The sequence below is a fragment of the Orycteropus afer genome, unplaced genomic scaffold (genome assembly GCF_000298275.1).
Source record: "Orycteropus afer afer isolate SDZICR_OR568_19922 unplaced genomic scaffold, OryAfe1.0 scaffold00026, whole genome shotgun sequence".
Lineage (NCBI taxonomy): Eukaryota > Metazoa > Chordata > Mammalia > Tubulidentata > Orycteropodidae > Orycteropus > Orycteropus afer.
This window is the reverse complement of record NW_006921613.1, coordinates 10,011,029-10,025,468: the sequence shown is the minus strand read 5'-3', so window position 1 is coordinate 10,025,468 and position 14,440 is coordinate 10,011,029. Positions and strand designations below refer to the sequence as shown.

The 14,440-nt window shown below is 37.0% G+C and overlaps 1 protein-coding gene across 1 annotated transcript in view; it reads right to left on the bottom strand.

Moving 5' to 3' along the window:
* The window catches only part of SECISBP2L (SECIS binding protein 2 like), an 82,154-nt gene that overhangs the window by 37,962 nt on the left and 29,752 nt on the right, over nt 1-14,440 (bottom strand). Inside the window, exons 10-15 of the mRNA XM_007935199.2 lie at nt 12,955-13,122; nt 12,672-12,813; nt 8,858-9,018; nt 6,229-6,361; nt 4,580-4,742; nt 753-973 (exon numbers count right to left, since the gene is read on the bottom strand). Of these exons, the coding sequence (XP_007933390.1) occupies nt 753-973; nt 4,580-4,742; nt 6,229-6,361; nt 8,858-9,018; nt 12,672-12,813; nt 12,955-13,122 (988 nt within the window). The remainder of the gene's footprint in view (nt 1-752; nt 974-4,579; nt 4,743-6,228; nt 6,362-8,857; nt 9,019-12,671; nt 12,814-12,954; nt 13,123-14,440) is intronic.

The window sequence follows — 14,440 nt, the reverse complement described above, 5'->3', positions numbered from 1 at the left end:
GTGGGTGCTCTGGGAGGAACGGTTGGAGAAAGGACTGGAGGGAGGCAACATGTCTGGCCTGGCAGTAATAGGCCTTGGGTTACTGCTGGTAATCCTGCCTTCCCCTTGTAGGGTTAGAGGAGGTCAGAACATGTGGCCTCCTTGTCGTTTTTGCACCCCCATGGATATGTCTATTACGAATACTACTACGAGTACTAGTGGTGCTGGCTACTCCATTCATCTGTCTGCCCTGCCACCAAAATGGTCACACAAGGGCGCATAACATGGTAAAGTATTCATGTGCCAGCTCACTCAAGAGATTCAGTATATAACTGCTGGTTTCTGGGAGGTAAGTCATCACTATCATAAGTAGCAACAGAGACCTTAATATTTTTTCTAATCCTTTTTAAGAGAAGGAGGACACCAAACAAAGTACATAAAAGTTTAAAAAGCAGAGTGTACATTTGCAGAAGTAAAGAAATATATTCCTACTAGTCCCACTCTGACCATCACTGAAGGAAAACTTAGTGAACCCAATCTAAATCCTTCTCTAAGGGTCACAGATGAAAATTTTCTTTACAATCCAATCTCAATTACACTATTTAATTTTTGGTATTGGGAGATAAATATGTTCATCCCTCATACTCAATATTTTGTTTTACAGCTAAACTCCAATGAGAAAGACATAGGGCTTCCACCTTGAAATTAACTCTATTATCCTACCACTACATTAAATATATATCAAGATACTTCAAAAGCAAAACGTGCATTACCTTTGGACTGGATTTTTTCACAGTTTGGAGAAATTATAACACACTTGATCTTGTTTAACTTCATATGTTTGGTAACCTCTCTTAGGCCCATAACCAGTCGTCTCCTTGCTTTTGCTCTTACAGGATCCTTTTGGTAAATGCGTTCCTGGAAACTGACAAGCTCTTGGAGAAGAAGAGTCACACATTCATCAATCTCTTTACAAAGAACCTGATTACAATACCTGTAAAGGAAAGCAAAAATCATAACTCCATCCTAAATTTATTTTCCTTGTTATAAAACTACTTTATTAAAAAAAAAAATACATCCAGTAAGAAGTGCTCATAAAAAGTCCTTAAAACTTCTTAAATCCTTCAGTCAATTTAGAAAAACAGAAGAGTGACTGGGATTCTCATTTCCGAATTCCAACAGACTGGCTTTTACATAAAAGATACATTTAAGTCAAAGAAGTACTATCCGAACTCTCAATTATTAAATTTGTAAGCCTATAAATCAAGTGTTAGTATGCTATTAAGTAAAAACAAGTATAATGTTTTTGATAAACCAAACCAAAACCCAAACCCACACTGCCGTCGAGTCGGATCAGACTCATAGCGACCCCTCCTTGGGTTTCCGAGGTAGTATCACTATAGAAGTAGATTCCCCAACCTTCCTTCTGAGATGTTTTTGATAAGGAAATATAAAGTTATTTCATTCCAATTGAATATCAAAGATGTGTGTAGTAGAAAAGAAATATAATTCCACAGAAGCTAAATGAAGGCCCTAACACCAATAACTCATCTTCCAAGCTTGGTAAATCGCAATCTCCGGGAATTGGGTTACTTATGTATAAAAATAAGGACTTAGGCAGGATGGATTTAATGATCCCATCTAGCATAAAATTCTATGGCTATGGAGGATAAACTCAATAATCAAACTGAAGCCAAAACCAAAGACACCTTGAAATAAAGATCACACGTTTTTATGTAAGATACAACAACAGAATGAGGCCCTTCCTGAGATCACGTATGGCTATAATGCAAAAAACAGAAAAGAATTAAGTGTGAGCCAGTTACCGCTATCCACTACTTGGAAAGGGATCAGTACAGGAGATCTTGGATGGAATAAGAGAACAATGTGGAACAAAACTCAAAAAATCATAAAAAAGACCAGGCTTACTGGTCTGATAGAGACTAGGAAAACTGCTGAGACTATGGCCCCTAGTCACCCTTTAGACTTGGAACTGGACTCACTCCTGTCTTCCAACCAAACAACAGACAGGCCCACAAGGTGAACATTTACACCAGGCAGGTACATGTCTTAAAACATTCAACCATGGAAAATCAGAAGAGCAGCATTTGCACAGGGAGATAGTTCAGAGGGCAAGAATGCATAGGAAAGACGGACACAGGGAAAGGGTAACCACAGGAAGGAAGTGGGAAGAAAGCTGTTACACTGTGGGGAGTGCAATCAATGTCATAAAAGAAACATGTATGAAATGACGAAAACAAATTTGCTCTGCAAACTTTTCACCCAAATCACAATTAAAAAAGAACTGATTTGCTAAGTAAACTTTCACCTAAATCACAGCAAAATGTGTTGTAAAAAAAAGTAAGTGTGAAGCCACTATATTTCAGACATAAGGAAGTCATTCATATTTCCTCCTGTCTATCACAAGCAGGCAATTAATAAGGAGATTTGGCAAAAATTCTAATCTGGGAATAACCAGGCAAGCGAATTTCCACTTCTAAATTACCCTGTATAGTAGAAACATCTAGGCACACCATTCTTTAAGACCAAAAAAAAAAAAAAAAAATTTTTTTTTTTTTTAAATGGTGATTTGGGTGAAAGTTTACAAAGCAAATTCATTTTCCATACAGCAATTCATACATATTCTGTTTCATGTCATTGACTGCAAATTCCCACAATGTAATAGCTCTCTTCCTACCTTCTCCTTGTTGTCACCTTTTCCCTGTGTCCTTTCCTATACTTTTCTGCCCTCTGAGCTATGACTTTGCACAAATAAAGCCCTTCTGATCTCCCATGATTGATTATTCTAAGGCGTGTACCAATCTGGTGTAAACTTTCACCTTATACACCCATCTGTCTCCCCTGGGGCCTTTTTTTGTTTTTGTTTTTGATTATGTGTTTAAATAAGAACAAGTAGGACACTACTTAAGAGTAACTAGACAAATTTAGGGAATAAACATTAAGTATCATAGTTTAAATATGCAAAGTTAAAAAATACAATTAAAGAATAAAACATCAAAAACTGTAATTTTCCTCATTCTTTTTCTTTTCCTTCAAGCTGTTTATTTCATACATATCCAACATTTTTATTACCCAAGTGTGGTGGTTAAGTTTGTGTGTCAACTTGGCTAGGCCTGGTTGAGTAGCTGGGAAGCTGGATGTAGTATTCCGCATGATGAGACTGGTAATCAACTCGATGGTGGAATCTACTGTGAGCAGCTGAACAGCGGCCTTTGGGTATGTGGTCTGCTTCCCATACATAAGCCACAGCTTTGGGAATGGTCTCCAGCTCATGGCATACTCGGACCCTGCACATAGCCATGTCATTGTTCAGCAGCCTCCCATGCTCTGCCAACCTTGGGACTTAAAATGGACTTGAATTAATGCCTGCCGTGTGGTTTGGTAACATCGGGACCGTGCCATTTTATTTGTCAACTTTGGGCTTGTTAGCCTCAGCAGCCAGTAGTTGCCTGAGTGAAGAGATGCCTCTAGCTTCAGTGGACTGGGAGCAAGAGGCAGAGCTGAAGCCCAAGGTCGAGGGGATTTTACACAGCCCCTAGAGCCTAGCACTTTGAACTTGGACTTCTAACCTCCCATGAACTGTAAGAGAATAAACTCCTGTTTGTTAAGGCCATCCCATCTGTGGTATATTCTTGTCAGAGCGGCACTAGATAACCAGAACACCAAGTGTTTCATTTGCTCCACATTTGTTATTTGACATTTAATTGACTTTACAAATCTGGGCAAGAATTATATAAGAAAAAGGAATAGAACAAACCAATGTGGTCCAGAGTCACATAGATTATACTTTCCCTGGGATTTTTTCAGCTGTAATTTTTCAAGGTAAAATTAAGTCACATATAGGAGCTCTGGTAGCATAGTGCCTAAGGCACTTGACTGCTAACCAGAAGGCTGGCGGTTCAAATCCACCAGCCTCTCCTCGGAAGGAAGATTGGGCAATCTACTTCCGAAGCGATACTGCCTTGGAAACCCAATGAGGGGTCACTATGAGTCGGGTCCAACTCGATGGCAAACAACAACAACAACAACATACAAATACCAAAATCCTACAGGTTTTCACAGACTATTAGTTTAAGGTTATTCATAGATATGGTATCATATTTTGTTATCCCCTACATTAATTACCTCAATTTTAAAACTCAGAAATATCTTCTCAAGAACAAACAGGTTTATTTACTAGGTCTACTTCATGTAAATAGGGTCTTAGAAACCTCTAAGTAATTGGTTAGAAAGGTTTTTTGAAGTTTCAATAATATGTAAAAAGCAAAAATATTTTTTGGGAAAAATTCATACTATGGCACTTGAAGTATAAAGTGTAAAAGGCTAGATTTTCTGGGTATAAATACTATCCAATATAAAGAAAATATATTTAATGTCCACTTTCATATGAACATTGACAGCTGACCAAAGGAAAATGCTTTAAATATAATAAAATCAGCTGTTAAACAAAATCTGATGAACTTAAAGATCTTTGATGTTTTGTCTGCTCAACTGACTGAGTAAAACTTAAAATACTAAAATCAGAACTACAATCAAGATACTTAAATTAGTCAACCTCAGTAACAATAATAAAACTTACTCTCTAAATCTTTTGCTGTGGATTTTGGTTATTGTTGAAGATGCCATTGGACTGCCTATCCCAGAACTAGCAGGAGAGCCTTGTGACACAGGTGTCATACAATATGGAGAGTTCTGACTTGCTGGAGAGAGTGAAGTATCACTGGGCATGCTCAGTCCAGTATCTGTGGAGATGTGGAGGGAGGGGAAAGAAATTAGAAACTTCAAATGCCAAATGCTCCATGTTGATCAAAATAAAGTAGCAGTTGTCTTCTGAGTCACTTCCAAATTTTCTAGAAACTAACAAGTTGGGCATTTTTCATATCACAAATAAATCATTTTTCATATCACAAATAAATAATTTTCATACACTACAAAAATGAAGTCTTCCTATTATCTATTAAAATATACTCTTAAAAATCAAGTACAGCCTGTAAGTCTCTACAAAGGAGATAGAAGGAAGATCAAATTATCCAAACATGTATTCCTAGAAGATCTGAATTAAAGAACAAAGGTATTAACTTCTGAATCTCTTTCTAGCTAAACTCAATAAATAATTTAATGTTTGTATATTCAGGCAGTATATCAGCAAATTTACACATATATCTTCTTATCTTCATGTAAGATTTTAAGTTCTTTGATAATATGACCAGTTGACTATAAATCTTTATTACATTCCCTAACCTCCACCCCCAATTACTAAAGCATACATGTTGTTGCTGTTGTGCCACTGAGTCGGACCCAACTCATAGCAGCCCCTCCTTGGGTTTCCAAGGCAGTATCATGACAGAAGTAGATTGCCCAACCTTCCTTCTGAGCAGTAACTGGTGGGGTTGAACCACAACTTCTGGTTAGCAGTCAAGTGCCTTAGGCACTATGCTACAAAGCACACATAGGTATTCAATAAACACTTCCTGAATTAAGGATAGAGACAACTGAATATTCAAGTAATCATATTAAATTGAGAATAATTTGGTAATCCTAACCAAGTATGTGTGAGTTGAACAATCCTTAAAAATAAACTCATGTTTCTAAAAACAATGGAGTATTGCTGCTCAACTTACATATAAATCAGATTTAACTATGTTACAAAAAGTTAAGAAACAAATATATACCAGCAGGAAAAGGGACCTAGCCAGGTCTCTCTGAATTTTTTCTTCCATAGTATAAATTTCAGAAGAAAGTTCAAACTAGAATCATAAATGCTGGCTATTGTACAGGCCTGAATCTGACTGACCAATCTCTGTGCAATTCTTTACTCACTGTGAGAACATAAATTCCACAGAAGGAAGATAGAAAATCAACAAAAGTGAATTAATGGAAAATAGCCCTGAAAAGGATAACCAGTAATTTTCTAAATACTAAGTAAGACAAAAATGAAAGAAAAAAAAAATTAAGCTACAGGAGAAATCTCATGTTTTGGCTGTAGTCATAGATTTGATAGTTTATAACAAATTCTAGATTGAAATATCCAAAAATGTCATAGACCTACTATGTAACACGTGCCCTGCCCTTTATTTCCCAAGATCATCATTAAAAGACACAAATCTCAAAAATAAAAATTTAGACAAAAGGTGGAGCACATCCTCCAATTTGGTACATAACTAGTAATTAAATACTCGATTAAAATACTCTGGCCCATGCCATTAGAACAGAGAAAAACATTCTTACCTTCCTGGGAAACCACCTCCTGTGGCAGATCATCAATAAAATCTAGGGGCATTTCTACTGGTTCCTCAGATCCCAAAAGACTGTGGTCCACAGTTAAGCGCCCCTTCTTTTCCTCTCTTTCTTTCAAAATTACCTAAAAGTCATTAGCAGTCTTTAATTCTTAATCACTCTTTAAATATGTACTGAATGATTACAGAGTACACTCTTCCACAGGTATAGCAGTTCACTTAAAAACGGTCATGAGGATTTTAGCTGACTACTTGTTTTTAAAGAGTAGGAACAGAATGGCCAAAAGGTAAATATAATTTTGGGCACTGTAAGTTGACACACTGTATCCAAAATAAAGGAAGGCAATTATACTACAGAATACTACAGCTTTCAAACAACATCTGCTTCATTTTTGAAACCCTAGGTGACTATATATAAACCAAACCGTCAACATTTCCCCAAAAGCAAGGGTGAGATGGGAAGGAAGGGAAGGGAGACTAGATCAGTGGAAACAGAACAAACAGAATGGAAATAATGGGAATGTTGACACAACGTAAAAACTGTAAACAATGGCACAGGACAAACTGCCATGTAAACTTTCACTTAAAACAAAACTAAAAAAGAGCATATGGGCCTTAGGCAAATACATTAGCATATTTGAGATTGTAAGTGACACTAACGTAAGTAACAAGTTGCAAGAAACACTGTTCCTCAAATTTAAGATCTGTCAATGACTAAAATGGTGATTTCTAGGAAGATTATTAGTGTAATTATTTCTCTGCTTAGAAAAAAAATCTCTCTCTGAAAAGCAGACAATAATATATACAAAATATATACACAATTTTTAATATTTACTCAAAAGCTTCATTGTAAACAAGGAACTTGGTGGTATTATTTTATCAGTCCCCTTGATTGCTTGGCTTTCCTTTACAGAAGCAGCCACCCAGTCTCTGCTTGGACTTCTATTAATGGAAGCTATAAGGGCTCCCAAATAAGTCCAGTCTGTCCTTTAATGAAAATTCATGTTAAAATGCTATTGCAAGATTTATCAGCTACAACTATGAATGTTCACGTAGGGTTTGTGACCATCTCTTCCCTGTCATTTTAATCTAAAGGCAAATTTTCAACCTGCTGCAGATCACCATGCTTCAGAAAAGACACCTAGAAAAATAAACAGGCAGTCTACAAGTTCTGAGATTTTACTTAATGGTATTATTGCTATAGTTGCAGCTGAAATGTAATCAAGCAACTTGCTTATTGATGGAAAACTGCTGAGTAGCACAGCAACATCCATTTTCTGGGTTTTTACTGACTTCATTTCCTTTCTTCCTAAGATTAAAGGATTTTTAGAGGGTTGTTTTGTTTTGAACAAGCCTGATAATATGATGTTAAAATAAATTCATTTTATTAACACATCGTTGAATGCTAGCTGACAAATGTATCCAGGTATGCATTGATCAACCTGGAGTTACTTTCTACGTATTATTTATCTCCACAATCAATGCAAAAGAGCAAAGACATCACTTTGAAGACTAAAGTGAGCCTGATCTAAGCCACAGTATTTTCAATAGCCTCACGTGCTTGTGAGAGCTGGACAACGAATAAAGAAGACCACAGAAGAATATATGCATTTGAATTATGGTGTTGGCAAATACTGAATGTACCATGAATTTTAGAGAATGAACAAATCTATCTGGAGGAAGTACAGCCAGAATGCTCCCTAGAAATGAGAATGGCAAGACTTCATCTCTTATACTTTGGTCATGTTATCAAAAGGGATCAATTCCTGGAGGAAGATATACTTAGTAAAGTACAGGACTAGTGAAAAATGGGAAGACTCTCAATGAGAAGGACTGACAAAAGCGTCTGTGACAATGGGCTCAAGTATGACAACTGTGAAGATGGCACGGGACCAGGCAGCTTCATTCTGTTATACAGAGGGTTGCCGTAAGGTGGAATCAACTTGATGGCACCTAACAACAGCAGTATTTGCTTACCTGAGTTTCTCCTAGCTGGAGATAAGCTGGGGTATCCTGGTTACCAATGTTACAGTACTGAATAAACATGTAATTGGTTCATAGTGGGGAAAAAAAAAAATCCTGGGTAACAAACCAAACCGTTTTTTCAAAATATGGATAAAATGAAAAGTTTTGAAATCAGGTCATAGGGTTACACTGATTTCCCTTTTGCAGTTTTCAATACTCTGGACATACACTATCTCATTCTGATCCTTCTAATAACAATTCCAAAGCAGGGCAGATATAATCCCTGACTTATGGCTGATGAAGATGAGAGAAAGAAAGGTTTGCCTAAAGCTACATAATAGGCACTGACATTAGTACTAGAATCCAAAGCTTCTGATTCCTAGATTCCTGTGTCTTTGTATATAAAATGTTGTAAGGTTTTTGCTGCTGTTGCTGTTTTAACCTCAGAAATAATTCATTTTCTAGAGTCTTATTCTACACATAAAGATAGCTATGATGCTACTGATATCCCCAACCTTGAAATAGCTATAAAGATGCAGATATGTCTATGAAAACTTCACAATAATCTTTTGGCTAAAACAGCAGAAGTACTTTCGCAGAACAGATTTAAACCTTTATTTATTCTATAAAATAAACACCCATGGATTTTAATTTACCTTTTTAAGTGCTGTAGGTCGTTTTAGTTTTGCAATTTCCTTCTCTTTTCCTTTTTTTGCTTTGGAGGAAGTAATGTCTAAAGAACTTAAGGATGTCTGACTTTTGGTTAAAGATTTTCTGCTAGCAGAGTCTTTAGTGTGAAAAGAAGCTGCAGTGGCCACTAAAAACAAACAAGAACATTAGTTTTACTATTATAGCCAAAACAACATACTTTCAGAATTTCCAATGACAAACCTACAAAAACAAGAACATCCTTTTCCCATGGAAAAAAACAGACATCCCAGTAATAGGAGCAAATACATAGCTATGCAGTGCCCAGAGATACCACTCTTATCCATCTTCTTAGCCTCTATAAGAAAAAGAGACAAAATGAATGAGATTAATTCATTTAGCAGTCCAAAGCAGCAAGCAGTGATCAGCTCTACTCTACCACTACGACTCACAAGCATGGCAATTTCTTGCAACTGATCTTCAGCCAGAACCATTCTGCTTCTGAAATTTCAAAATTCTGAACTTCTCCTTATCCTACTGATTCCATTTACACTCATATATGTAGACTCACACTCCTTTTATTTCAGTCTGTCAGTAAAGAATAATGTGATTTTTTTTTTTCCCTCTCAGTACTAGTCAGTAATTCTTTAATGCCTGGTAGACACTCTTTAATTCTCCCATAGCTACCCCAAACCTTCAAAATCCCTCAGCCTTTGATCTCAATTCTTTTACTCTAGCAGAGAAGCTTCCCTCCCACTTTGCTAAGATGTTACCCAAATATAAACTTATGAACTTACAAACCACCTGAGAGGGGGTATCAGGCATCCTTATCCATCCAAGGCTCTCCAACCACCTGTGCTTTAGGATCTTACTGCATTTCTTCCTCCTCACATCATTCAAGCTCCTCCTTAATCACTCACTATTTTCCTTGACTTCCCACATGCTAAAATCTCCTCTAGTTAAAAAAAAGAAAAAGGCAAACCAACAAAATCCTCCCCTTAACTAACTTCCTTCAAGCTAAGGTACTATCACTTTCCTTTCTTCCCTATTATCTCATCATCACTTACCAAATCATTACAATATGGCTGCTATTACCAAGGATCAACCATAATTCTACAATTCCCAAATACAACTGAGTCTTCATCCTATTCTAGCTTCGCAGCAAAGCCCACATTCTCTCCCTCAAAAGTCTATCCTTACCTTCAGTGCCATTACATTCTCCAATATTTCTTCCTCAACCCTATCTTTCTGGTTCTTCCTTCTGCTTTTTAACTCTGAGCATTCCCCAAGACTTACTGAACATCTTTATCCTGATTTTTCTTTCTCCTGGCAATCTTACATAGTCCCACGGCTTCAAATATCATTTGTCTAAAAATCCCCGACTCCTAACCTAAACTGCTAAATAACAACCACAATGATCACCCTCCCTCACTAGCATTTCCCAACAAAACTCTTCTTCCATGATCCAGATCCTGTTTACTATCAACATAGCCCTCACCACCATGACAGTCCTCCAAGCCAGAGAGTTTGGAGTCATCTTTGACCTATTTCTATATTCTATCAATAACCTTCCTGACTCCTTATAATCCTTTCATTCCTCCTAGTCTCATCCTTTGCTTGGATTTCCCAAAAACTTCCTCTGTAATCAACACTCTCCAATTTAAACACTGATAAAAACTGGAGTTAATTTCATTTATATCTGTCAAGAATCCTACTTCAAAACCCAGTTCAAATGCCATCTTTATGAAGAATTCCTAAGAACCTCTCCATACTTCCATATGAATCACTTTCTCTTCTGCAACTTCAAATAATTTTTCTTATATCTTTCCTAAGTCACTACTGTTTATTAGTTATCTGTGTATGTCTTCCTCCCCAACCAGATTATTAACTTCTTGACCACAGGTATATCTTAATCATATTTGTAATCCCAATAGTTCCCGACACCGTGCTTTGAATGTTTATGGCTGTATATACTAACATCTGCTAAATCAATCAAAGCTGTAATAATAAGTCTTTTAAAGTATCACAGGTTAGTGATTTCTTCTCTGTAATAAGATTAGTTAACACTTACTGAGTGATTACATCTGACACTCTAAGAACTTTACATGCACCATCTCATTAATCCTCAAAGAAGTAAAAGCACTGGTAAGATAAGCAATTTACCAAGGGAAAATGTGGAAGAAGAGGATTCAAACTTGGGCAGTTAGACTCCAGAGACCCTTCTTTTAATCACTAGGTCACAATGCTTCCATAACATTGTTAACTCTCAGTTCTTTACTCTAAGAGAGATATTACTATCTCTCCAACTCAGCACACACAATTCTTAAGTTCAGTATGCATTGGAAATTATTTTTACAATAATTATTCAAAAGTTTAATTATCCAAGTTTTGTAACTTAGTTACCTAAGGTTTATACTAGATCGGTAAGGAGCCACAAGTTTAAACATTTTGCACACAGGATTAATTTTATATATAGTTGCTTTTTTTGTTTTTTGTCAGTAAGCAATAGTCACACTACACAGGAACAGAGGAAACAGAAAGTTCACTTCTGCCTCTTGATATCAGTGCTTTTTATTGGTGCCTCCCCCTCTGTCACAGGTCTCACCCTTTTTAAACAAAGACCATGAAAAGAAATGAGGGAACACATCAGAGCTACTGAGCTCTGAACTTCATGAGGTTAGTTAAAATAGAAATGATCGTTTCAACAGAAAACCGGATCATCTTCTCCTACACACCGACACATGACACACAATCTGATCAAAATGCATATGTTTTTTTACCTCAAGTAGATACACTCCTTGGAGAGAAAAATCATGGGAGAAAGAAGGGCTGCTTATGCACAGGGAGACAGCTCAGGGGGCAGGAGTGTATGGAGGGGTGGACACTGGGAAGAGGTAACTATGGGGAGGAAGTAAGAGGGGAGCTGTTGCATTGTGGTAAACTGTGGTCAATGACATGAGACAAAGTACATGTGAACTGCTGTATGGAAAGTTAATTTGCTCTGTAAATCTTCACCCAAATCACTATATATATATATATATATAAATAAGACAGAAAATTAAAAATAAAAAACCTATGTTTGTCATTTGGTTTTAAATTGGATAACCGACAGCTAAGACAGCCAAGCTTTTTATGATTTTTATTTCAACCTATGAAGAAGAAAAAAATAAGGTTACTGCTTCAAAATGCACACCAACTAACATTTAAGTAGAAACATGAAGACATGAGACAACAAATTCTATCTGGGGAAAGAGCGAGCATAAAGATACTAAATTAAGAATATGCTAGGTATGTGGATAAACAACAAAGACAATAATGTTGCTAGAGCACAGTGAGGAGCGAATGTGGATGAGGGTGAAGAAGGAACCGGTCAGGGAAGATCGGGCTTTAGGACTTTGGCTTCACTCCAACTGAGAAGAAGAGCCACTGGAGAGTTTTGAGCGGTGAAGTGACATGATACGACTTATATTTTTAAAAAAATCACTTCTTTTAAAATAGACCTGGGGTGGTGAGAGGCAAAGGGCAATAGCAGATAAGCAAGAACTACAGTGGAGTAAAATGATGGGGACTACTAGGGTGGCAGAAGAGAAGCTGGTGAGTAGTTAGATTCTGGATAGGTTTTAAATGTAAAATACACAGGATGTGCTGCTGGACTTAATAATGTAGGAGTCCAAGGAAAGAGAAGGTTTGTGGTCTGAGCTAACATTAGTGTATGTGTGTGTGTGTGTGTGTGTGTGTAACTACAAGAATTTTATATTAACAATACAAAACTAAAATATATTACCAAAGCCAAAGAGCATTTACTTAGACTAATGCTATCACCTGTATATGACAGAGGTCGAGTATTAGTAATCTGCCGTGCTTTCATTGCCTGCTGTTGTTTCTCCAGAGCAGCTAACATGTCTCCCAAATCTAGCTGCACAGGTGTTTTATTCTTTTTTCCAGCTGCCTTTGACAAAGCTTCCTGCAAGATGAACATGAAAATACTTATTTTTACTTTAATGTGAAAGTGTGGCAATTTAAGATGATACTTATCATTCCTCTGTACATCCCCCCAAACTTAGCAAATAACTTATCACATTTATTATCACAAAGGAATATATACCTGTAATTTTTTTTGCTCCATACTTATTTCTGAATATTCTTGAGCTGTAGCAAGAGCTGCTGCTAAAGCTTTCTTCTTCTGACTCTTTGCACGTTTGGGAACAGAGGTCGTAATAGGAATTGGAGTCTGAACTATATTGATTGGTGAATTTTCAGGTAAATCATCCAACTATGATAACCAAAGAAAAGCACTTTTTAGCGATCCCAGAAGTTCAGAAGAATATTGATGCATTGAAAATATACAACAGGAAAGAGATAGACCTTAATTGTATATGCCTTAGGCACCATGCCACCAGAGCTCCCTATAAGAATCAGTTGCCATACTTAAAAAACTAAAATAAATATATATCTTCTGACCAAATGATCAATCTTGGCATCGCCCACAGTAGGATGAACTAACATTATTCATCATGTGGTGTTTTTATTGGAAAATGGGTGGCACAAATGGTTAAGCATTCAACTGTTAGCGGCAAGGTTGGCAGGTGAAATCCACTCAGAGGTATTTCAGAGTATAGGTCTGGCAATGTGCTTCCAAAAGTTTACAGCCTTGATAATCCTATGGAGCAGTTATAGTCTGCATACATGGAACTGCCATGAGTCAGAATCAACTCAATGGCAAAAAATAACAATAATCATGAGGAAAAAAAGTCCAAAACATGGGACATTCTATGCACAAGAGAAAATAATAGAGACGACAATTTAATATAATGAGCAAGGCTTGCCTGGATCCTGGATTGAAACAAAATAGCTCCAGAGGAAAGTCTTGCAACTCTTAGATACATCCAGAGCAGAGAAGAGTAAAGAAAAGCAAAGACTCATGGAATCAACTGGTCCAAAAGCTAATGGACCATGAAAACCACAGCCTCTGGTGCCCTAAAACCAGAAGAACTAGATGGTGCCTGGCTACACCACTGACCACTCTGATTGGGATCACAGTAGAACTCCTGGACAGGGTGGGAGGGGGAAAAAAAAAGAACAAAATTTAAAATTTAAAAAAAAAAAAAAAGACTTACTGGTCTTAAGAGATTGGTAGAACCCTTAGACTGTGGCCCTTTGACAGCCTTCAAGCCTGGAAGTGAACCCACCCCCAAGGATCAACTTTCAGCCAAACAACAGACAGCCCTAAGTGAATGGTAACACCAGGGAGGAATGTACTCCTCAGAACAATCAATCACAAGAGACCAAAAGGGTAGCATATGACCAAAAACAAAGTTCAAAAGGCAGAAAAGGGAAGGGAAAGGAAAAAAGGATGAATGGAAATGAGGAAAACAGAAGTGGGAAGAGTGCTGTCATATGGTGGGGATTGCAACCAACATCACAAAACAGTGTGTATAAACTGTTGAATGGAAAACTAATTTGCTCTGTAACTTTTACGCAAACCACAATAAAAAGTTCAAGAAAAGAAAAGAAAGTCTTACAACTACTAGGGAGATCTCAGTATGGACTATGTGTTGGATGATGTCATTTAATTAACAGTATTTCCTCAG